This window comes from Anser anser (genome assembly GCF_964211835.1).
Source record: "Anser anser genome assembly, chromosome: 23".
NCBI classification, from domain to species: domain Eukaryota; kingdom Metazoa; phylum Chordata; class Aves; order Anseriformes; family Anatidae; genus Anser; species Anser anser.
In genome coordinates this window covers 6,270,330-6,293,408 of record NC_139744.1, presented here as the reverse complement: position 1 = coordinate 6,293,408, position 23,079 = coordinate 6,270,330, and the positions used below count along the sequence as shown (strand labels likewise).

General features: G+C 58.8%; 1 protein-coding gene and 1 long non-coding RNA gene across 3 annotated transcripts; both read left to right on the top strand.

The window, feature by feature from the left end:
- The first annotated feature begins 54 nt into the window (after nucleotides 1-54).
- Nucleotides 55-4,252, top strand: LOC310885776. Of its 2 annotated transcripts, none has more exons than XR_014574969.1 (3): nucleotides 55-702; nucleotides 1,612-1,689; nucleotides 2,310-4,252. It is a non-coding gene; the product is annotated as an uncharacterized lncRNA (long non-coding RNA). The 2 variants fall into 2 exon arrangements; XR_014574970.1 differs by having other exon boundaries at nucleotides 57-702; nucleotides 2,533-4,252.
- Nucleotides 4,253-8,064: 3,812 nt separating this feature from the next.
- On the top strand, nucleotides 8,065-23,000 carry SMARCD2 (SWI/SNF related BAF chromatin remodeling complex subunit D2). Its single transcript, XM_083809501.1, has 13 exons — nucleotides 8,065-8,248; nucleotides 16,059-16,243; nucleotides 17,782-17,824; nucleotides 18,357-18,479; nucleotides 18,599-18,718; nucleotides 18,900-18,995; nucleotides 19,957-20,058; nucleotides 20,346-20,507; nucleotides 20,758-20,855; nucleotides 21,145-21,280; nucleotides 21,445-21,567; nucleotides 21,657-21,758; nucleotides 21,866-23,000. The coding sequence occupies exons 1-13, from the start codon at nucleotides 8,081-8,083 to the stop codon at nucleotides 21,917-21,919; spliced, it is 1,512 nt and encodes a 503-aa protein (XP_083665627.1). The 5' UTR covers nucleotides 8,065-8,080; the 3' UTR covers nucleotides 21,920-23,000.
- Nucleotides 23,001-23,079: the final 79 nt, after the last annotated feature.

The window sequence follows — 23,079 nt, the reverse complement described above, 5'->3', positions numbered from 1 at the left end:
CCTTCCAACGTGAGATGCTTAGTAAGTTGGTTTTATTCTCCTCACCTGCACAAAATTGCTCACACAGGTGCTTCAGGGTTTGCAGAGGGGGCATTTTTATTGTTTAGTCATCAAAGGTTTTCAAATCCCTTAATTATATGCAATTCATAGTGGTTTGAAGAAGCAGAACAGCATCAGCAGCTTCTGTAACAATCGACACAAAAGCGTCTTCCAAGTGTCTCTTTTATGTGGTTTTGCCCATAATCGTGGCAGAGAGATAAAGTTCTGTAATTTATTTCCACTAATATAGTCAGGCAGCAATTGATGTTTTTATGAGGGTGAATATGTCTGTGGGATGTGCTAATGTTTATAGGCTGGTAAATTTGATTTATATAGAATAGTCAGTGCTGCTATTGGTAAAGACCCAGTGTTTCCAGGAGAGCTAATATGATTTGCATTGATTAGATTAATATCAATTAAGCGCTCTTTGGTTTGCAGAGCACAGATGGGTGATTTCCACCTGCTCCAGCCCCAGCAGACGAAGGTGCTCTTTGGTTTTGCAAGCACAGAGCAGGTGTTTGAGTTGAGCAAGAACGAAGCAGAAGGGATTTTGTTGCTCTTGCTTTGCTGGGTGTCCCAGGAAGCGATGGTGTCCGAGGCCCAGAAATACAGCTCTGCTCACACAGGAGGAAGTGTTGGCTCCTAAAATGATGCAGTTTAATGGTAAGGATGCAACATGGGCATGCACGTCAGGGTGCAGGACAGGACCATCCTCCTCACCCCCCCCCCCCGTCCGCAGCCAAGGAAGGTGCAGAAGGGTTTTTATGGCTGCGGCAGCACCATTTGCATTCATAAACCATCCCATCGTGGTGGTGTTTCAGTGCCCTCTTGTGCCCAAGCACGAAGCGTTTATGGAGGGGCTGATGCTGATGCGAAGTCCCTCCAGTGGCAACGGGTGGTTTGGGGAAGAGGGGAGGTTTTCCACTGGGATCGGCACCTCTGGCATGCTCCTGACCTAATGCTATCCCGTGAAGGGATAAAAATGAAAAGAAAGAGGGGGAAAAAAAGGAGAGAGAGAGAGAGAGAGAGAGATTTAATCTGTTTAAATACCAGGTGCCTAGGAAGGTGAGGGTGGCTTGGGGTCACTGCCTGTGCAGACGGAGCACAGTGGGGCAGCCCGTCGCTGCTGGAGCGGCATGGGGGGAAGTGATGGGGCTGGAAATGATGCTGGAGCTCTGCTGGGGGACCTGGCTCACCTGCCAGCAGGGGTGCAGCTTCCCAGCTCTGGGTATCTGAAATTTTCAGCATTAACAAGTGGTTTTAAGCCGATACTCTCAAAGCTTCTTGGCTGAGACGTGCCGCAAAACAAGGGATTTGTGCCAGCTCCATCCCACAGTACCAAGTGCCACGTGGCTGAGCTGCCTGCCGAGCCCAGCCTTTGCCACCCAACGCACGCGGACAGAGGGGACCAAGAGCAACTGTCCCCAGCCTCCAGGCAGCGCGACCCATCCCAAGCCCATCACAAAACCCTTTAGCAGGGATGGAGTTTGACAGGCTCCAGAGTCAGCCTGAAAGCTTACATTCACTGAACAACGATGCCGCGGTGAGATGACAAATTAAATCTCATTACAGCCCGGAGAAGGTTAAACTGGAGTCATCTTCCCAGCATCGGTTTAAACCCCTCCTGACAAGGAAGCCTTCCCTGCACAGGTAAATAATTTAAAACCTGGTTCCCTGGCTGATAACTCAAATCCTGACCGTGTGTGTTGTGGGCAGGGCTGTGTCAGGGCTGGACGCAGATGGAGCTGGGATGGATTGGGGCAGGCATGTGCTTACAGGCACTCATGGCTAGATGGAGATTTTGCAGCAGCCAGCTCGAGAATCACCTAAAAAGAAAGGTTTCTTTCCAAAATGAGAAACATACCTGCTTGGGTGGGGGGGTTGGTGACCTTTGAGCCTGCTTGCCACAGCACCTGCATGGCTGGGAGACTTCCAGCAGCAGCCAGCTCAGGCTGTGGAGCCCTGAGATGTAGAGGGGCACCACGAAGCCCGTGGTCCTACAGCCAGGAGGGGAAATCATCCCTAACGAACAAATGGCAGGGCTCAGAGCGGGACAGAGCAGGCTCGTACCCAGCCGCCTGCAAGATGCACATGGCTGGAGGCTGCGGGTGAGATGTAGCCCCGCAGGGTCTTTACCTGGTGACGGCGTGATCCCATGCATGGTGGGAGAGGGCTGTGGCCCCTCTCTTTGGCTTCTTCTTGCACATACGGTGATGTGGTGGAAGATGTGGGATCCAGCCCAGTTGTGGTTTCTGTCATTTTTTTGACAGACACGACCTGTACGCCACCCAAACAGCAGAGATCTGCCCAGAGGTTTATGCAAAACTTTCTCCTCCCTCTACAAATATCCCTGCAGGCTGGGAAATGCTGCGGCCACTGTCTCCAACCCTGCCACATGACGGGAGCTGGGGAACCTCTGGAGGTTGTGAAAAGCAATGCTGAAAGATAAGAAAACCATCCCTTAGCTGGAACCTTTTCCTTCATTTTTTCCAGCTCTCTCAAGCCTGACTCCAACATGCTCTGCACTAATCAGCTTGGAAGAATGATTTAGTTGTTGTCATTCATCCTCCATCCACATCTCCCTCTTCTGCTTCAGTCCCAGGAGCTCTCAGTGAGGAAGCAGTGAGCTCCCTGCTCCTCAGCTCAGGTTGGAAGTCGTCAGCTCAGGTCCAGATCAGATGAAGCAGAGGATTGCTAATGCTGGAAGAAAGCACAAGGTGTGAAAACAAGGTCTGCAGCCCTGAGAGCAGGGTTTGCCACTCCATCCTAGCAAGGGGACCCTTCTCAGCAAAGTCAGCCCTTTATCTGGCTGAGCTGTTCCAGCTCCTCTCCGTGGCAAGAGAAGGGAGGTTGAGTGGTGACACCCAGCTTAGGACTTCAAAAACCACCACACCAGGGAGAGATGAGAGCCTCAGGCTCCCAGCTGGGAGACCTACACCTGCGGGAGGTGGCCAAGGAGAAGGTCCAAAGTGGTCTTCACAAGGTGTCCCAAAGGTAGGACCTCCTCGTAAGCTGGGCAGGGGCTGTTTCTTGTGTTGGAGCTCAAATCTCAGTGGGCTGAACTTTTTTTAAAAAAAAAAAAAAAAACTGCTGGGCTTGGAAGACTCCTTTTCCTCCTGGTCAAGCAAAGGCAGGTTCTCCATTTGCAGGAGATGTCAGCCTGGGGATGTCAGCCTGCACAGCCTTGCTGCTTCACCAGAGCTCGTGTTCGTGTCCCACTTGCGGGATACCCACACAAAGGGCCCTTGGTCATCAGTCCAGACCGGGTCTATGGCTTGTACCCGACAAACTGCTTCAGTCCCCCAAGAAATAAAACGTAACTGGTAGAATTTGCAAAATCTGGATATTTTTACAGACTTGTGCAGTCATCTTGGCCTTTCTTTGACACAACCAAGGCTGCTCACCGAATGATATTTCTCCCTGCTGCCTTCCTCCGCCACCCCTGCCTGTCTTTCCATCTCCCAAGAGTGTGACTGTGATAAGCTAAATATCTCACTTCCATCCCCAAAAGCACAAATTGGCCACTGGCATGGATTTGCAATTTATATGTTAATCGTATCTGCCTCAAGGGACTGTGCTGACCTCCAGACAGGGAGGTTTAATTGAAAGATATGCAAAAGATGCTCCTGACTTTTCATCCAGAGAGGAAGTTCCCTGCAGTCTGCGCTAACAGGCAGCCCGTCCAGAGCAGCACCAAGCCTCGTCTGTGCTGATGAACAGGGCCTCACTAATTAGGCATCAGTTTGTGCCACATGATAGGAAAAGAAGCTGGGATAATTACATTTGCTCCTAGTCGGCAAGGAGAAGGTCTTTTAATCAGCATCCTCTGCGCTTTGACCCTGTGCTAATGATCTGGCACCTGGTGGGTTAGTGGAAAAGTTCAAAATTTGAAGAGGAACTCCAGCAAAGTAAATGTTGGGGCTTCCACACCTCGGAAAATGTCACAGGGGGAAATCAAACTAGTGTCAGAGTAATGAGAGGAGGTGGCGTGGTGCTGGGAGGGTACCGGAGTTTGCCCAAAGCCCAGTGGGCTCCTTATCAGCTCCCTGAGCAGAGCTTGCTGCGAGCACCCCGTGTCCCATCAGCTCCCCTGGCACCTCCAGGCTCTCAGCACTAAGGGGAAAAGGAAAGCAGGATTTTCCCCCTGGAGATGAATTGAAGCAGGGAAGCAGCGATCAAGCTGCAGGATCTCTCAAGCAATAAAATGATTGCAAAGTGCACCCACCGTGGGCCTGGAAACCCCCAGGAGATGTTCCCGTGCAGCCTGGCTCTGCTTAGCAAGGCCGTGATGCATCAGCAGCCTCTGCCCCATAGAGGGGGCACCAGGCCGGCTGGGATGGAGCATTTACCACCGCAACCGTGTGGAAAAGGTGTGAGAAAAAGGGAAAAGGAGCAACTTGCAGAAGGTCATTCAGCTGGCCGTGCTCAGCTCCAAGCCCTGGGGATTTCTGTGTGCTCACGGTAAAACAACAGGAACAAAAAATGCGCTGGAAAAGCAATAAAGCTGTAATCCTCCCAATCCTCGCCTTCTCTCCCCGCAAGCCCATAGTTTGTGCAAGGGCCCTGCAGCATCACGGCAGGACGCCTTGTACCTACTGACTGCATTGCAGAGCACACGTGCAGGCAAATTAAATTGCTGTTGTGCTGGCATTTCTTCATTGTAAGCCTTTTGTTTATCTACCTTATTTCCCCAAGTTTATTTGGTTTTAGTGGCATCTCTTACATTTCAGCAAAGGAAAAAAAAAAAAGACAAAAAAAAAAAAAAAAGAGGTGATGTTTCTGTCTCTGGTTTCCTTCCTACCAATGAGCAGGAAAAGCAGCTCTGAGCCCTGGAGCATGGCATTCCTATGAGAAAGGAAACTGGTGCCCAGTGTGGCCCATTGTGAAACAAGGGAGGAAAATTAAAACCCAGCATTGCTGCCATCCCATTGAGCTAAGAAGCCACCAGAAACGAGACCATGACAAAGTCCCGCTGAGGTCAAGCCCTGTAGGAGAGGGAAAGGGCTGAAAGGATCCTCTGCTGACCTATTTCTGTGAAGGAGTGTGCTGGCAGGAAGCTCTTCACTGATAACAGAGATAAAAAGAGGCTTCACTGTCACCTTCAGATGGGTTTTGCCATTTTGATGTGTCCCAGTGCCTGGACACTGCTGAAGGTGCTGGAGGGGAAACTCAGCATCATTCTTACTGCTCCCAGTGCCTTCACCAAATGGACGCTGTGCAGTTCTGGGCACCGCAGTACAAAAAGGATGTAAAACTGTTGGAGAGTGTCCAGAGGAGGGTGACAAAGATGGTGAACGGCCTAGAGGGGAAGACATATGAGGAGCGGCTGAGGTCATTGGGCCTGTTCAGCCTGGAGAAGAGGAGGCTGAGGGGAGAGCTCATCACGGCCTACAGCTTCCTCACGAGGGGGAGTGGAGGGGCAGGCGCCGATCTGTTCTCTTTAGTCACCAGTGACAGGACCCGCGGGAATGGTGTCAAGCTGAGGCAGGGGAGGTTTAGGCTGGATATCAGGAAGAGGTTCTTCACCGAGAGGGTGGTCGCCCACTGGAACAGGCTCCCCAGTGAAGTAGTCACGGCACCAAGCCTGTTGGAGTTTAAGAAGCATTTGGACTGTGCACTTAGTCACATGGTCTGAATTTTGGGGTAGACCTGCGTGGTGCCAGGAGTTGGGCTCGATGATCCTTACGGGTCCCTTCCAACTCGGGATATTCTATGATTCTATGACTGGGACTATGTGGCACCTGAATTGCCGTGAAATCCTGGAAAACCTCCCCAAAGGCTGGTGGCAGACTTAGTGGGATGGCGGACAGTGACCCAATCCGCACCGAGGTTACGAAGCCGGCCCAGAGGGGGTGTCACGGGGGGAGAGCTCCCAGGCAGGGGGCACAGTCCCTGAGCATGGCTTGGCTCCACGCGTCACTGCTGATAAACGCGGGGTTCGTTTCAGAGAACTAATGTGGTTTGTGTCGATTGGTATTTCAGCCTTTCATGGGATTTCATTAAGGGTTATTAGCGGCTCTATAATTGCCACTGGAGCAGGGCTTCATGTTCTGCTTAATGAAGTGTCAGCCCTTCCAAAGGGAAGACACGGATTTTAATAATGGTGCATGCGGTGGAAGCATGCAGGCAGGGAGGCAGAGCGAGACCCAGGCAAGGATAGCCCCAAGCAGGGAGCACAAAGTGCCCCCAAACCTCCTTTCATCCCCATTTCTTCCAGACGTGGGGGTCTACCACCAGGACTGACTCAAATAGCAGTGATGTGGGAGATGTAATTTAACAGGAAAATTCACTTTTTTGGTGCTTTGCTCCATCTAGTGCTCATGAAGCAAAGCTCAAAGGGGACACCCTGCTTGTGGGGCCTGATTTCTGGGTAAGCAGACCCACAGCAGGGCACTTGGCAGCGTTTCCACATCTCCCCATCTGAGCCCCTCCAGGGACTCCTCACGGCACGGCCACAAAGCAGCTCAGGGCCAGCCCTGACCCCACAAGCTGCAGGGCAGCGACGAGCAGCAGCCTCGCAGCATGGGATGGAAAAGAGAAACAGGAAACAACGAACACCCCTATGTGAACACTGGGATTTTTCGGCCACCCTGTTATGAGGCCCGTCACAGCATGCCGGAGCTGCCAGAGGGCCCCGTCCCCCTCAGGGTGCCCATTTTCACTTGCAGTTCCAGCTGAAGGTCTGTTAAACATCCACTTTATTACTCCCAATCCAGTGCTAGAAGATAAAAAGCCTTTCGCATCCCATCTGGGGGATGGCCTGGCCGCTGCCCTCCCCGCCACACCCCGTGTGGGCCAAAAGGGATGCGGCCGGAGGGCCAGGAGGGCACCGCAGGCCCCGGTGCTGCAGGCCTTGCGCTGCGCGGCTCTCGCCCGCGTGGCTGTGCCCGGGGTCGCTCAGTGCCCAGCGCCGCACAAAGCCTTTGTCACGCCCGGGCTGCGCACGCGCACACTGACACACACGCACGTGCCCTCACCCCCACGTCTGTACGCACCCCCCCACACACAAACACATGCGTAGGCATGCACACATGTGCACACACACATGCACATGCATGCACTGGTGGACAGCAATGAACACACTCACACACACGTACACACACATGTACACACATACAAACACGCTCACACATGTACACACACATGTACACACGTGCATTGTACACACGTACATCGTACGCACATATGCACACATGCACACATACATGTACACCTGCACACACACACTCAAACACACACACACCCATGCACATGCATGCACACGCACATGTACACACACATGTACACACATACACATGTACACGCACACACATATGCACACATGCACACATACATGTACACTTGCATACACACGTACACTCACACGTGCACACCCCACACACACATGCATGCACACACACACACGTACACACATGTACACACACGCAAACACACTCACACACATTTACACACATGTACACACATACACACACATGTACACACACGTACATCGTACACACACGTACATCGTACACGCATGTACGCACATGCACACAAACATGTACACTTGCACACACACGTACACACGCACATATACACGACGCACACACTGACACACACGCACACCCATGCACACACATGTATGGACACACACATGCATGCACACACATGTACACACACACATGTACACACACACACACGTACACACACACACACGTACACACACACACACATGTACACACCCACACACACACACACGTACACACACACACACACGTACACACACACACATGTACACACACACACACACACGTACACACACACACACGTACACACACACTCACACCCCCCCGCACCCCCCCACGCCTGCCCGCCCTGCCGGGCCGGAGCCCTGCCCTCGGGGGCGGGGCTACGGGCGAGGGGGCGCGGCCTGCGCGGGGGGCGGAGCCTGCGGGTGCCGCGCGCTGCCTCCAGCCCCGGCCGCCGCCGCCGCCGCTTCCGATCGCAGCGCGGGCGGGGCCGCCCCCCCCCGCCCCCCCCCCCCCGCCCGCCCGGCCCCGCCATGGCCGCCCGCGGCGCCTTCCCGCTCAGCCCCCTGCCGCCCGCCGCCCCCGCCGCCCCGCCGCCCCCCGGGCCCGGGCCCGGCATCATGAGAGGCCCCAGCCCGGCTCCGGCAACCGCTGCGGCTCCGGGCTACCGGCCCATGGGGCCCGCGGCCGCGCAGTACCAGGTGGGGGGGCCGGGGGACCGGGGGGGGAGGGGGCTGAGGGGTGCTCGGGCCGGGAGGGGTCCTGAGGGGGGCTAAGGCCGGGGCGGGGGGGTCCTGAGGGGGGCTGGGGTCGGGACGGGAGGGCTCGGGGGGGCCCGGAGGGGTCTCGGGGGGCCCTAAGTGAGGGGTCTCCGGGGGGGCCCTGAGGGCGTTGGGGCCGGGGGGGTGTTATGGGGTCTTGGAGGCCTCATGAGCCGTCGCTGGGCCGGGGGGGGCAGTCCTGGAGCTTCGAACCCCGTAGGCCCCCCCCCGGCACCCAGCCCGGCCGTTGGGGCCCTTCCCGTGGGGCGGACGCAGCCCGAGCCCCCCCAGCGGAGCCCCCGCGGGCTCGGCTCAGGGCAGGTGGCACCCCCGGGCCCCAAAAAAAAGCCCGAGGCGCCTCGGGGGGGCTGCAGGTTTGCCAGGCCCGCGTCCTCCGAAGCGCCTGCTCGTGCCTCCGCCGTGAGCGCTTGGAAATTCCCGTAAAAGTTGCAGGAGGCAAAGCGATCGGCCCTACAGCAGCGTTTGGGGCCGGGGGGGGTCCTCGTCGGGCACCCTCGGGGGGCCGCTGGCGATGGGAGAAAACCCAGCGGGGAGGCGCGAGCCGCTGCAGGACGCTCTGCGCGCGGCTCTGCCTTCGCAGCCCGGCCACCGTTGCACGTCTCATGCCCCGAAACCCATTCGCCCGCATCCTTTGCAAACTTAGAGGCAACCGTTTAAAACTTCAGCCGCGTGTCTTCAGGAAGAAGCTGGAGAGACGGCGATGCAGGTGCTTGCAGATATTAGGGGGAAGAATGGGGACAGGCAAGGGCCGGGAAAGGAAATCCGATCAGCAGTCCCGGAGAAGCCACAAAAACTGCTCTTTCTTCTGCCTGCAAGTGTTTTGTAAGAGAGGGATTTTGTCTGACGCTCGCTTGCGGCCTCCCCCTGTGCGTGCAGCTCGCCTGTTGGGTCGCTCGTGCACGCGGGGCGATTATTTTGGTTCTGGTGCAAAGCACCGTCTTGCAGACGGGCTGGAAATGGAGGCGCCCGGTTGTGCAACGTGTTCTCAACCACCGCCGATCGCCTCCCCCAGTGCTGCCGCGTTGTTTGCGCGAATTAAAACTTAAGAGATCGATGAAGCCGAGGGAATTTCCAACTTGTAAACCTGGCTAATAGAAAACGAGGAAACGACCCGGGAAGCCAAAAAGCCCAGAAGTGAAAACTGAGACGGCGCAGCCAAGACCGATCCGGGCGTGCATCGGCTGTAACTCGACTCAAAGGCTCGAGGGCCGGGCGGGATCCTGAGGGTTTGCCCTGCAGCAGGGTGCAAAATCCGGCCGGGCATCGCTCGCTGCTCCGCTGCGGGTAAACAGGAGAACATATGCTCGTTTTCCCCCCGCGCCGGCCAAAACGCCGTGCTTGGAGCAGGTGCCGGGAGCGTGTGGATGGGGTAGGGTGGGACCGAGCATATGGCACCGTGCTGCAGCCTTCGCTCAGTCCACACGGCGCGGGGCGGCAGCGAGCAGCGTGGGCTGTGTCTGGCCGTGGGCTGTGTCTGGCCGGCTGCTCGCTGGCGGTCTTGCAGCGGGAGGGGAGAGCGGGTCTAATCAATACGGTCTGGCCTTTGTTTTGCAATTTCCAGGCGGTGGAAAGCAGCTCCTCCCCGCTGAGCGGTCAGCCCTGCCGTGCCCGCGGGACCTCTCGGGGGGTAGCGAGTGACTCAGGCCCCTTCTGCTCCGTTATGCCCTGGTGTAACGAAGAACTTTGTCCATTGTTTGGCCACTAGAAAACACAACAGCCCTCATCTATGCCAGTGAGCGCTTAGGGGCTCCTTAATCAGTGGATTATTAAACATATGCTAATCCTCTGACATCCTTGCGCATCTGGTTATTCACCAGCAGCTCAAGGAGGGAATTCAAGAGGACAACTCCCTCTGGCACCAGTGGGAGCTGATGCTTCCAGAGCAGAAAGGAGAGGGATTTTCAGGAGCGTGCTCAGGGAACGGGCGATCAGCTGCTCGGTGGCAGATGCCCGCATCACGGCGCGCAGGTCTGTGTAAATTCAATGGGAGTTTCTTCTGTTTATTGTGGTGCAAGTTTCAGGCTCGGGAGGTTTCTCCCGAGACATGAGATTGACGCTGCGGCAGGGAGCAGGCTTGGCTCCGTGACACAGTTCTTTAACACGGGTCGTGCAGTGGGGAAAGGGTTGTGCAAAATGGGGCTCTGGCCTTGAAGTTTGCCTGTGCTTTTGCTTTGCTGGCTCGGATCAGCGGCAAAAAGCAGAGTTAGTGAAGTGCCACGTTAAAAGGGTTTCACTGGCGCTTGTTGACAGGAAGGAATCCCATTTCCATGGGACGGAAAGGCTGTTGCAATCCAAACAACTGCTAACGAAGTGATTTCGGAGGAACCAGGAGGCTCAGCTGCTCTGACTCCTCGTGGAGTGGGGCTCTGGATGGCCAGGGCAGGGCTTGGGGCTCGCCGTCTGCACATCCTTCTGCCCTGGTGCAGATCCACTGGATCCACGCTGGGGAGGAGGAAAGCGGGCTTCCAGCTCGTTGGGTGAGCGGGGCTGGCTCGGAGGCAGCTCGGGCACGATGGCTGGGGCTGGAGCTGCGACACAAAGCAGGGACCGGCCTCGTGCCCGGCTGCGTGACCCACCCTTCCCGGGGGAGACGGTTTCCAAGGCAGGTTTCATCAGAGGCTGAGCATCCAGTTAATTGAAGCGATGATACAAAGCAGAGAAATGCTCTCCTCTCGGGGCAAGAGGGAGGCGGGCAACCACAGAGGCCGGAGCACCCTTTGTTTCTCTGGTGGAAACATGGCAGTGAGGTTCTGCTCGGTGGGAAGCATCTCCAGAACTTGGTGCCGAAGGCCCTTGCTCCGTCTTCCTCCGCTCGGGGGCTCTCGGCGCCGTTCCCTGGACATCTGGGCAGCGTTTTGTGCCAGGCACTGCTCTTCCCATGGGTGCCTCTGTGCTGCCTTACCGAGGCTACCGCAGTTTCTCTTTCAAGTGGGAACCAAACACCTTTCTTCCTTGTTCCTGCTTGCGTTAACACCTGTGTTATCATTTAAATCCCTTGCCTTCTCCTTTCTCCGCCTGCTGCGGTCTCTTTTCTTCGGGTTGCTCTTCTCGCCGCCTCCTCCCCCCGTCCCACCCTCATCGTACTGCTCTGCAGGGAGGGCGAACGCAGCACGTCGGCACGAGGTGAAGGTCCCGGGCCGTAACTCGCGCATCGCTTCTGTATGCCCGCCAGGTCCCTGTAGCGTGGAAGCTGCGGAGGAAACTTCACTAACGTGGCCTTTCCCCCCGAGCCCGCGTGGCGCAGTGCACAAGCCCGGCATGCTCGTGCCGAGGGCAGCGGAGCTGCTGCCTGGGTCCTGACACGAGCGGCGCAGCCCCCATGGCTCGCGGTGGGGCAGCCGGAGCCTCTGACCTGGAACATCTGTGGCTGCGGATATGAGGTCCCAGGCAGGCAGGTTTGTCAGGACCCGAATATCTCGGCTGGTGCTTGAAGCGTTGCCAGCACGCGTCCTCAGTCTGCTCAGCGTTGTCGCCTGTCGCTTTGCCGTTCTTCCTTTAATTTACTGCTTCCTCGCCCGCAAGTTTTTAGCGGAGACTCCGACTCCTGAAACGCGGCCGGTCTTCAGAGAATCGCGAGCTGCCCCCGTGCAGCGGCCTGCCCGTGGCTCGGGGCTGGCTGGGAGCGAGGCGCTGTGCGAGAGCTCACGGTGCGCAGCGGCGCCCCGGCGGCAGTAACGCCTTCCTGCTGAAGGTCGCTGCCGATGCTAACCCGGGCTCTTCCTGGCGCCCTCCCAGGAGGGATTTGCTCGTGGATAAGAATGAACGGAGGCACAGCAGCCTTCGGAGGCGTGCTGCGGGGCCATCCCAAGCCGTGGTTTGGGGCGATCGAGCTGTCTGTGAGCCCAGCCCGATGCAGAGCTGGGATCCTGTCCGAGCGGGATTTTGCTTTTTGCCTGTGGCACAACGGGAAGCTGGAGGAGCTCGCAGGAAGAGCCGTCCCCTGGCACCGCTCCAGGCTCAGCTTCCAAAGCCCCAGGCGACGATGCACGTGGGCTCTCTCTCCCCGAGCCTCAGTGTGTGCAAGGAGCGCTCGCTCCTTTCTGCGCAGAGCCAAAACGGGATGTGCGTCAGGAAGGGCCGGCCGGCTGGCGTTTTTAATGAGCACTTCTCAAGGCTGTGTTTTGGGGAATCCGCAGGAAGCCTGCGGGGGCTCGGGGCATATCAGCCCTCTCGCACGCACGTGTCCTTCACGTGGTGGCCCTCGGGAGCGCGCGCTGCGCTCACGTTCCTGGTGAGGGGCGTGGTGGGACGGGCGAGCTCTTGTTTTTGACGCAGATGGTCCCTTTGTTTGTGCCGTGCCTGGGAAGAGCTTCCCCCTCCTTGGGGGGCTGCAGGGAAGATCCGTGCTCTCGGAGGGAGGGCAGGGAGAGACTCTGGAGCTGTTCTCTGAACCGCTGCTTTTCTTCCAACTCGCTCCCGAGCCTGCCTTCTCGCAGATCCATCCTCCAGTTTATTGTTCCCCTCGCTTTTCCCTTTCTGCTACCAGCATCTGATTTCTGGCCTGCCCTTCCTCGAGAAGAGGCCTTTGGCAAGCTGGGAGGCTCCTACCATGCGCCCGAATGTCCATCGAGAGGCATTCCAGCCCCCGCTAGATCCAATCGAAGCTGACTCTAAACAGAGCTCCCCGAATGCAAGAGGCCTGCACGCTGACCTGGGATGAACCGCCGCACTGCAGCCAGCCCCTTTCGTTCTTTCAGCTTTGGCAGGGAGCAGAAACAAGCTGTTTTCTGTCCCATTTCCAAATGGCTCTCCTCATTCTCCACGGGGAGGGCTGGATGCCATCCAGCTCGTTCCTTGGAGCGGAGCTTGCGAGATTTTGCCCTTTGTCCGCCCCGCTGGCAGGAGGAGGAGGAGGAGGAGGAGGCGGCGGTGGTGGGACAGAGAGGGGAGGACGAGGAGGTGTCTGGAAGGGGCAGGAGCAGAGCGCTGCCCCGGGTGAAGAGGAGTGGATGGAGCCCCCGAGCCTGCTCCACGGAGCTCCGTTAGCCAGGAAGGATGGGAGGAAGGTCTCAGTTTGAGCTGCTCTAATAAAATTTCCTGAATTTAAAGCCTCTTGCATCCTGCTCATTTCCAGGGCTTCTGAAGGGTGCTGGAGGCTTCACCCCGCTGGGGCTGTAATGCTGCTTAACAGCTTAACCAGAGCTTTTTAAGGCTGCGCTGTGTTTGCATGCCGGGAGCCCGCAGCCTTTAGGCGAGGGGGCTGGCGGCCCCAGATGCTGCCGGCTGGACACAGCAGAGGCTGCCCTGCTTTGCTGAGAGACTTCTCCGTCTGCTCTTTGCAAACCTTAAGGGGAAGCAGAGAAGGAAACATACGCGGAGGGTTCTGCCTTGTCAAAATGATCAAATGCGGGTCCACAACGGGCTCGCTCCCCGGGCAGCTTCACTGAGGCTGACGGTTCTCGGCCGTCTGTGGAAGGGATGTTCGAGTCTTCAGTACGACAGGTCCGTGCGTCCTCGCGCTGCCTCTCTCCCGGCCGACTGAAGCTTCTCCTCTCCCTGGGTCTGAGCAGTCTCTGGCCTCCCAGCGAGCAGACCGATGCGTGGGAGACCTTGCGGTAGACATCACCCCTGTGTGGAGCTGTTGAAGACCTCGGATCGTTTCAGACAGCCCCTGTATCGCTCATTTCGGGGATGGATTCAGCAAGGTGACCCAGGGAGTGGCACAGGGACCTCAGGGCCTGGTGTCAGTGCCGGGGGAACAGGAGCTGGTCGTGGCCGTGTCGTCTCAGAGCTGCTCGAGAAAGCTGCCCGCAGCGTCTCCCCCAGCCGTGGGCTCGCGCAGCGGGTCCTCGTCCTGCAGCCGTGTCAAGCTGCATGCAGGGAACTTGTGAAGCCCTGGTTTCACTGTGGCACCGCGGACGGTCTTCTGCATGTGCTAGAGAAACACCCAGGTGTTTCCTTGGTGGCCATTTGTCTTCTCCATGCTGCTGGTGGCTCTGGGGCTCTTAGACACAGTCACGGGTGACTGCATGTAGCCTTGGCCCTGAGCAGCTTTGCTGGGGGTTTCCCTATTTCTTATTTGCTAACTACAAGTTTCGCAGCTCCTTTTCCTGGTTCGCTTGTTCTTCAGAAGCCCTCGCAGGCAAGTCAGCGCAGTTCCCGGAGCACGGTCCTCCTGTAGCCACGCTGTGCTGCTGAACAGCCCCGGGCAAGGAGCTGCAGTGAGCAGGACCGCGCAGAAAACGCCTGTGCGGTCCTGCTCGTCGCGAGCCATTGTCCAAATGTGGCTGATCAAAGGGAGAAAAACATCTGGGGGCTGTTAGGAAAAAGCTTTTGCCTTGCAGCGCAGGCAGGTTGGTGAGCTGTGGCGCTGTAGGTGCAGCTTCAAAGGCAAGCTGAGCAAAGGTGAGAGCAGCGTACGGTTGTGCAACAGGCTTCGTGTGTGTATTTTTGAAACGCAGCGTGCAGTCCTGATCCTGCCCCTTCCTGGCCTGCTGCTGCTTGGATTTCCAGCTGTGAGACACTTCTTGATGCCGAGGCTGGTATTTTGGGGATTTCCAGCTGGGTTTGGCATTTGCGGAGATGCTGGTGGTTCTGGAGGAAGAGCCGTTCTTGCTCCTGGAGCTCTTCCATGTACTGTTTTTTCAGCCACAGCAGCAAGGAGGTGAGTGGGTTTGGGCTCCGACCACCCGCCGTGGCTCTGAGCCTGCCTGAAAAAGGCTGCTGAGGCCAGGCAGGCTGCCAGTGGTGGTCTCGCACCAGGTTTGCACTGCAATTAATACCTGCACGTAGATCAACTCGTCAGCCCGCAGCATTGCCTGCAGCTGAGCTCTCCTTGCCGGGCTCCTGGCCCCTTCGGGATAACGAGGCGGCTTCGTTAGCTCTTCTCCACCGAAGCCTCAATTCCGTCCTCGGGATGCGGGTCAGGAGCGAAGGCGGGAGAGGAGCCACGGGGATTGTCTTGGCATGTCGAGGAGCCTGTGGCAGGGGAGAAATGCTGCTCTGCTGGCTCGGTGGCTTTCCCGGCCTCGCCAGCTCCTCACCGGTGGGGAGCTGGAGGATCAAAGGATCCCACGAGGGTTTTGGCTCAGAGCGCCGGCAAGGCGTGCTGGAGCAGGTAGAGACAGGCAGCAGTGGGATGCTGCGACCGTTTGTCAAGGGCCTGGGGGGCTGTGCGCGGGGCAGAGCCAGTGGCACCCGCGAGCTGGCAGGGCTGGTGCTGGCCAAGGGGCTGCGGGTGCTGCCCCAGGTCAGGACTCCTGGCAGAAGTGGTTAAGGGGCTTGTAAATGCCCCTTCTGGGTGCCCGGAGGGGAAAGGATGCGGCAGGAGCCGGAGTGCTGGTGGGGATGAGCCCTCGCCTCCATCCCCTGCCCGCAGGGGACGTCCCCATCCCCAGGGCTCAGCTTCCTCCCCACACGTCGGCCTAGTGACCGGGCTGTTAGGAAGGGGCGCTACCAGGAGGAACAGCCACCAGCCCTGGAGACAAACCCGCCGCTCAACCCATGCTGCCATCAGCGGTCCCCGGGGTGACAGGTCTGTGCCGCCGCAGGTCCGATGTCCCTCTCCGCGTGGGGAGGAGCACGGCAGTGGCTCGGCTCCGCGCCTGCCAGCACACTGGGTGTCCCCGGCCCTGCATCCATCCCTGGGGTGAGGCCTCTGCGGTCAGTGCCTTCTCCTCCTCCTGCTTCCCTCTTGCTCTTCCTGGAGGAATTAAGGCTGCTGCTCCTGACGCCCTTTCCCTGGTTAAGGGCCCAAGTTTAACGCCCGCTCTCCTCTCTCCCCCACCAGCGCCCCGGGATGCCGCCAGGCAGCCGGATGCCCATGGCGGGGCTGCAGGTGGGCCCGCCCGGAGCACCCCCGTACGGAGCAGCCTCCCCGCTGAGACCTGGCCTGCCGCAGTCGATGATGGACCCGTTCAGGAAGCGTCTGCTGGCCCCTCAGTCGCAGCCGCCGATGGCCAGCCAGCGGAGAGGGTAAGGGGTGGCGCAGGAGCACCCGCAGCCAGGCTGGAGGCAGGGGGTTGACCTGCCGGGTCCGGCCGCTGCCTCCCGGTTGCTTTGCTCCGCCAAAACCCACAGCACGGCTCAACCCCCAGCAGGGGGAGAGCTGCCAGAGCTCGCCGCTGGGGTGCGGAGCGGTAGCGGCGGGTGAGTTTGGGGGACAGATCCCTTGGTCTGCGGCTTCCCCTCGCTAGGAGCACCGGTAACCAAAAAGCCTCGCTGCGCATGTTGGCTTCAGCACCGGCTCCTTGGGGTCTTTCGCCCCCTTCTCAAGGGAGGCCGTGCTGTTCCTGGCAGGCACAGATGTAGCTGGGTGCTCATTCCCAGCCCTGGCACGAGGCAGGCTGCTCCCAAGCAGCGTTGATGGGGGCAGCAAGTTGCAGGGATGCTCCGCGGGGCTGCGGTCTCAGTGTGGCAGCTTGGGCTGGTCTCTGAGCCATGGGGCTCTGCCAGCAGCTCCTTGCTTGTTTACGAGGCTGCTTTCCCTGTTCCTGTTTCCACAAGGGTTTCTTGATTACTGGAGGCTGTTTCTCAGGGTCCCTCGGTCCTAATGGACGTGCAGGTCCTGCTCCCTGCCCTTGCTGCACAGCAGGGCTTTTTGATTCCTTCACAGGGAGTCACAGTCTCTGTGCCAGGGCTGCACATCCATTTAGTGCTCCAGAGCAATTTGGGGGTTAAGGATGAGGGGCAGAGACATCCTCGCCTGCTGAACGAGGACATCAGCAGCCGGATAAGGCCACGGCCGTGTGGGATCAGCCATGCTTGGCCGGGGAGCTCAGGGCTGTGTGCGGGGCCCGGCCGAGCTTCCTTGCTCCCAGCTGGCTGCGGGGTGGTGGGCCAGGACCTGCCAGCCCTTAGTGGCCAAATCCTGGGACACCTCCGGATGGCAGCATTGATGCCACATTTCCTGCCCTGCTGGTTTAGGTGCTGCCAAGGGAAGTGAAACTCCCCCCATGCTGGACTCTACACATCTGAGTAAGAAACGGGGCAGAAGATGACAGCATTTTCCTGTGTGTTTCTCCTTGTTTCTGGGAGCTGCACAGCAAAATGGGCCCAGGGACTAGGTTTCTTTCCCTGCTGGTGTAGAGCTCCCACACCTCCCCCTCTGCAGTTGCCTTGGCTTGCCCACAGGGATGTAATCTCTTATCCACTCGCTCCAAGGGCATGTACTCTAGATGCTCTCACAGACTTTCTTCATCCCCTTCCTGCAACTCCAAGTGCCAGTCCCCTAGAGCAGCCCTGGCAGGGGACTTGCCCCCTCGGATCGCGCCGTTTGCTGCAGCAGGAGCCTGGAACCGGCCTCAGACTGAGCAGTGCTCATGGCACGCAGCTGGCATTGCCACCGTGACACCTCCCCGGAGCCTGGCCCCATGCATCATGCCTGGAAGTGGCCAAAAGAACCACCGGGCTCTGGGCAGTGGCCCCCAAGATGAGGCAGGCAGCAAGACCCACAATGTCCTGCAATTGCTGCAGGGTTAAATTTTGTTTTTTCCTATCCATGCTTCTTGCAGGGTGAAAAGGAGGAAGATGGCCGACAAGGTCCTGCCACAGAGGGTGAGTGTCACCGCAGTGCGAGGTGATGTTGGAGTGAGGAGGTCCCCGTGGGAGGAGGATCGTGATCTCACTGGGCCGCGTTCTGCTTGCTCGCTGCTTCTGCTCAGTCCCAAACTGGCCTGGAAGATTTCTGTCTCATCCTGGGGGGTAGCAGGAGAGTGTAGCAGGGTGTGCACAGGTTGGACAAGCAGGACTTTGGCGAGCAAGGAGCAGAAGTGGCTTAGGGTGGAGACTCCAGGTCGCTCCTGAGCTTCTCTCCTGGGGGTCTCTTTTGACAGCACAGAGTTTAGTTACCTGCCTGTGACCCAGGGCAGGCTGTCTGGCATGGTGACAAGCTCCAAACAGTACAGCTCTGTGATCTGGGGAGAGCTTTGCAAGGCTCTTTGTCTTTGTCTGAAGTGAGAAATGGTGCTGTTGTGCCAGGCTCACCGCTTGGTTACTCCTTGGTGCGTCAGCCTGGTGCTGACAAGAGTTGCTGGGGTTGGATGTGGGGGCTGCAGCACCGTCCTGACTGACTGTTTCCACTTGACAGATCCGGGAACTGGTCCCAGAATCCCAGGCCTACATGGACCTCCTTGCCTTTGAGCGCAAGCTGGACCAAACCATCGCTCGGAAGAGGATGGAGATTCAGGAGGCCATTAAGAAACCGCTGACGGTGCGTGACGGAGCACAGGGGCAAGCAGCTGGGGGGGTGGAGGTAGGAGACTGCGAGATGGGTGCTGCCAGCCCCCCTCCCGCTCCAAGCGCTCCCCTCTTTGTTTTCCTGTTCCACAGCAAAAGCGGAAGCTGAGGATTTACATCTCCAACACTTTCACCCCAGCCAAAGAAGAAGGGGAGGGTGGTGAGCGTGTGGCCTCCTGGGAGCTACGTGTGGAGGGCAAACTGCTGGAGGACGTAAGGAGATGGGCAGGGATGAAGCAGGAGTGGTAGGAAGGCTGTGCTGGTTTCGCAGTGCTCTGTGCTGAGAGCCAAGCTGCGATGCGCTTGGCTCCCTGGGTGCTGGAGGCGGTGATTTGGGCTGGGGCCCTCCGTGGTTGGCAGCATCAGGCCAAGCCTCACATGCTCTGTTTTGCAGCCAAGCAAGCAGAAGAGGAAGTTCTCCTCCTTTTTCAAGAGCCTCGTCATCGAGCTGGACAAAGAGCTGTACGGGCCAGACAACCATCTGGTGGAGGTGAGGCGTGCCGGGCTGTGTTGCAGGGCTGCCTCTGTGCCCTAGGCAGGATGGGGAGAACTGGTTGATGCAATGGGAGAAGGGAGATGGTCCTGCCGCTTACCTTGCAGGTGCTCAGCTCCCCAGCCCAGCATCAACAAGGCTCACTGGGTTCCTTGGGGCGGAGAGGCAGCTCTGGTGGTGCTGTGTACACAGGGGAGCGGTGCCGAGCCCTCCCCGGGGACCACACTGCCGTGCTTTCCAGGCTGCAGCTTTCAGTTCTGCGGGGCCGGCTAGCAGCCTGGCTCACCTGGATGGCTCCCAGCAGCAGGCTGCAGCTCCTGGCTGCCCCAGGGTTGGCTCTTAACCCCCTCACACCTGCAAGTCCACAGCTGGAGCCGAGAGATGTCAGGCTGCAGCAAGGATGTGGCTCTGATGTATGACTTGCAGGCAGTCCCAGGCCCCCAAGAGATCTGCGAATCTGGGGCCAGACACAGGTGATGATGCCCTGTCAGTGGGATCAGATCTTTTTTGGGTGCTTCTGCCTGATGCAGGCTTTCCCTGCACCCAGCTCATTCTGTTCCCGTGGGAAGCACCCGTTTTGTGGTGGTACCCCCTTGGTGGAGGTGAATCCCCATCACATGTGGGATGGCTTGTGAGAGCAGCTGTGACATCCAGCCCCTGCGGTGGCTGTAGCAGGACCCCAGGAGCTGTTTGAGCCTTCGGTGTCAAGTGCTCGGGCTGTAACTCAAGCAGTCCACCCAAACTGCCTACAGCCATCTCTGGGCTGAAGCACACCAGTGTCCACAGGACGGAGTGGGCTCCCTGGGTGGATGGATTGGGCTCCCAGGGACTGCCTGGGGGGGCAAGGAGGGTCCAGGCTGTCTGCCTGCCTGCCCAGAGCCCAGGCACTGGCTCTGTCATCTCCTGGGCCCTGTTAGTGCTTGGCTTGCTTCAAGAGTCACCCCTTGCTCTCTCGTAGTGGCACCGACTGCCCACGACCCAGGAGACTGACGGCTTCCAAGTGAAGCGTCCTGGCGATGTCAATGTGAAGTGCACCCTGCTGCTCATGCTGGATCACCAGGTAGGTGCTGGGGGCCGCGCGGGTACTGCCCGTGCCCTGCTGCCCCCCCTGCCAGCACGGCTCATCTGGAGCGGGCAAAGGAGCCTGGGCTGGGGCAAGAGCCTCATGAGGCTGTTGCGATGCTCTGGGGTTATTTGGTGTGGGGCACAGTGGAGATAAAAAGGAGCAGAGAGGAGCTCCAGGCATGGCCCCCACAGCCTGCAGCGACACAAGGGCTGCGTGGGGCACCGTGCCTGAAGGAGGGCCAGCCCTTCCTCTCTTTAATGCCGTGTGTCCTGTCCCTGCAGCCACCGCAGTACAAACTGGACCCTCGCCTGGCTCGCCTGCTCGGGGTGCACACCCAGACCCGTGCCAGCATCATGCAGGCACTCTGGCTCTACATCAAGCACAACAAGCTGCAGGACAGTCACGAGAAGGAGTACATCAACTGCAACCGCTACTTCCGTCAGGTCGGTCCGCACCCCTCCTCGGCATGCCTCGTGGGCGCCCCTGCGCCAGCGTCATTCACCTGGGGCATTGCAGGGAGGAGAGCGCCCTTCCCACCCGTTAAGGTCGGAAAAAGCATGCTCTGGTGCGCGTCCGTCAGCTTGCCGTGCACAAACCAGGGCTGGGGGAGTCCCTGCTCCTGCCTGGCCCTCTTCATGCTGGGTAGAAGAAGCCCCCAGCAGCAGAAGCTGACGCTCTGCTCTGCCCCTCCAGATCTTTAACTGCGTCCGCATGCGCTTCTCTGAGATCCCCATGAAGCTGGCAGGGCTCCTGCAGCACCCAGATCCCATCATCATCAACCACACCATCAGGTAGGGGCGTGGGGAGGTGCTGAGCACTGCTCCTGAGGGGGGCGGGCTGCCGGGAGGAAGGGGGGGGTGCCTCCCTGAGGGGGCCCAGCACCCCGTGGCGCTGAGCAGCCTCCGGCTCCAAGCAGCAGTGAGCGCTTGGGAAGGATCAGCCAAACACTGGGGGCTCCTAGGGGCAGTCCGTGGGGTGCTTGCGTTCCTTTTGGAGGGGTGGATCCCCCCTCCCCGTGGCAGGATGGAGGCTGAGGAAGCCCCCCCTCCCCGCCCCCCCAAACACCCTGCCTCCTCCCAGCGTGGACCCCAACGACCAGAAGAAGACGGCCTGCTACGACATCGACGTGGAGGTGGATGACCCCCTGAAAGCTCAGATGAGCAACTTCCTGGCTTCCACCACCAACCAGCAGGAGATCGCCTCCCTGGATGCCAAGGTGCGGGGTCCCCCCCACCCCCAGAGCCCCCAGGGGTGCAGGCAGGGAGCAGCTCGGGTCTCCTGGGGCCGCCCCCTGAGCTGCGTCCTGTTCAGGGGGACTTTGCATGACCCCGACTCCTGCCCGCTCACCCGCAGCTCTCTCTCATCTCCTGCCGTTTCTAGATCCACGAGACCATCGAATCCATCAACCAGCTGAAGACACAGCGCGATTTCATGCTGAGCTTCAGCAACAACCCGCAGGACTTCATCCAGGAATGGATCAAATCCCAGAGGAGGGACCTCAAAGTAAAATTTCAGGGCTGGGCCGGGCGAGAGCGCAGGAGGGAGCCACGTGCGGTGCTCACCCGCTCTCCCCCGCGCTTTGCTTTGCGCAGATCATAACGGACGTGATCGGGAACCCCGAGGAGGAGCGGCGAGCTGAGTTTTACCAGCAGCCCTGGGCTCAGGAGGCTGTGGGCAGACACATCTTCGCCAAGGTGGGCTCTGTGCCGGGTTGGGGTGCTCCCGTGGGCTGAAATGGGGGAGGGGGGGAAGGGGCTGTCCCAAGCCCCATTCCCTGACCGCCCGCCCTCGCCTCCTCCAGGTCCAGCAGCGTCGGCAGGAACTGGAACAAGTGCTTGGGATCCGCCTCACTTAAGGGGCCAGCGGGGGCTCGGGAGCTCTTTCTCCTCTCCCTGCTGCCTGAGCCTGACGGTACTTCTTACTGGAATCAAATACAGCACTTGCACAAACCCTACGTGCCTGGAGGGACTCGGAGCCCCTCGTACCCCTGGGCTCCCCTCGGCCAGGAAGCTCTCGCCGCAGGCAGAGCAGCGGAGGGTTCCCCCGCTTCCCCCACCCCCCAGGTCCTGCTGCAGCCTCTCTGCTGCATTAACGCGTCCTTGCTTTCGCATTGTGCCCTTCGCCTCTCCCTGTAGCATAGACCGCGAGCGCCTTGCCCGCCTCGCTCCCCTCCTCGCCCTGCCTCTGGCCAAAGCCCTCTCCTGGAGTTTGCTGCCTGCCCCGCCAGCCCTCCCCAGCACCACGAGGGCAGGCCTGAGCCCTGCCCCTCTCTTCAACCAAAGTTTGTCATTCCAAACGCCAGCCTTGCTGGTGCCCGACGTTTTGCACTATTTTTTGTGAACAGGTTTTATAAAAAAAAAAAAAAAGCGTTTTGTACAGTGGGTTTGTATTTGATTAATATATTGAGTTCCTCTTACTGCACTCATTGCCTCAAACTATGCAGCCATTCGTTGTTCGCAGAGGGCTGGCTCGGCCCAAGCTGTTCTTTTTATACGTAACTGAGTTTTTAGTGTTGTTTCTGACAATCAGTCGATTGCTCCACCCCCCCCCCCCCGCTGTTTTACTTAGCTAGAGCCTTGTCCTGTGCTTGATACGAGGTATGGAGGGGGGGGGAGGGCAGAGGGCTCGCTCTGTCCCAAGAGCCTGGGGGCAGTGGGGGCCCCGGGGGCTCTGAGAACTGGAGCTGCTGGGGTGAGGGGCTAAGGGGACAGGGCCACCGCCCGCCGGCCCCGCTGAAGTGCCTTTACCCCGCCGGCCCCAGGCCTGCGCGCCCCTCACAGCGCATCCCGGCCTTCTCCAGGCGGTCGCAGGCGGCGGGGAGGGGGGGGGGCGTTTACATTATTCCCAGGGTGTACGGCTCAGGGGTGCCTGCTCTGCCTTCTGTGTAACCATTTTGTCTATTTTGGGTATTTTCTAATAAAACCAGTTAGCAGCAACCTGTGTGTGTGTGTGTGTGCTGGGGTTCTTTCGTGAGGAGCAGAGTCCTGTGGCCCGTTTCCCCAAATCAGCGCACAG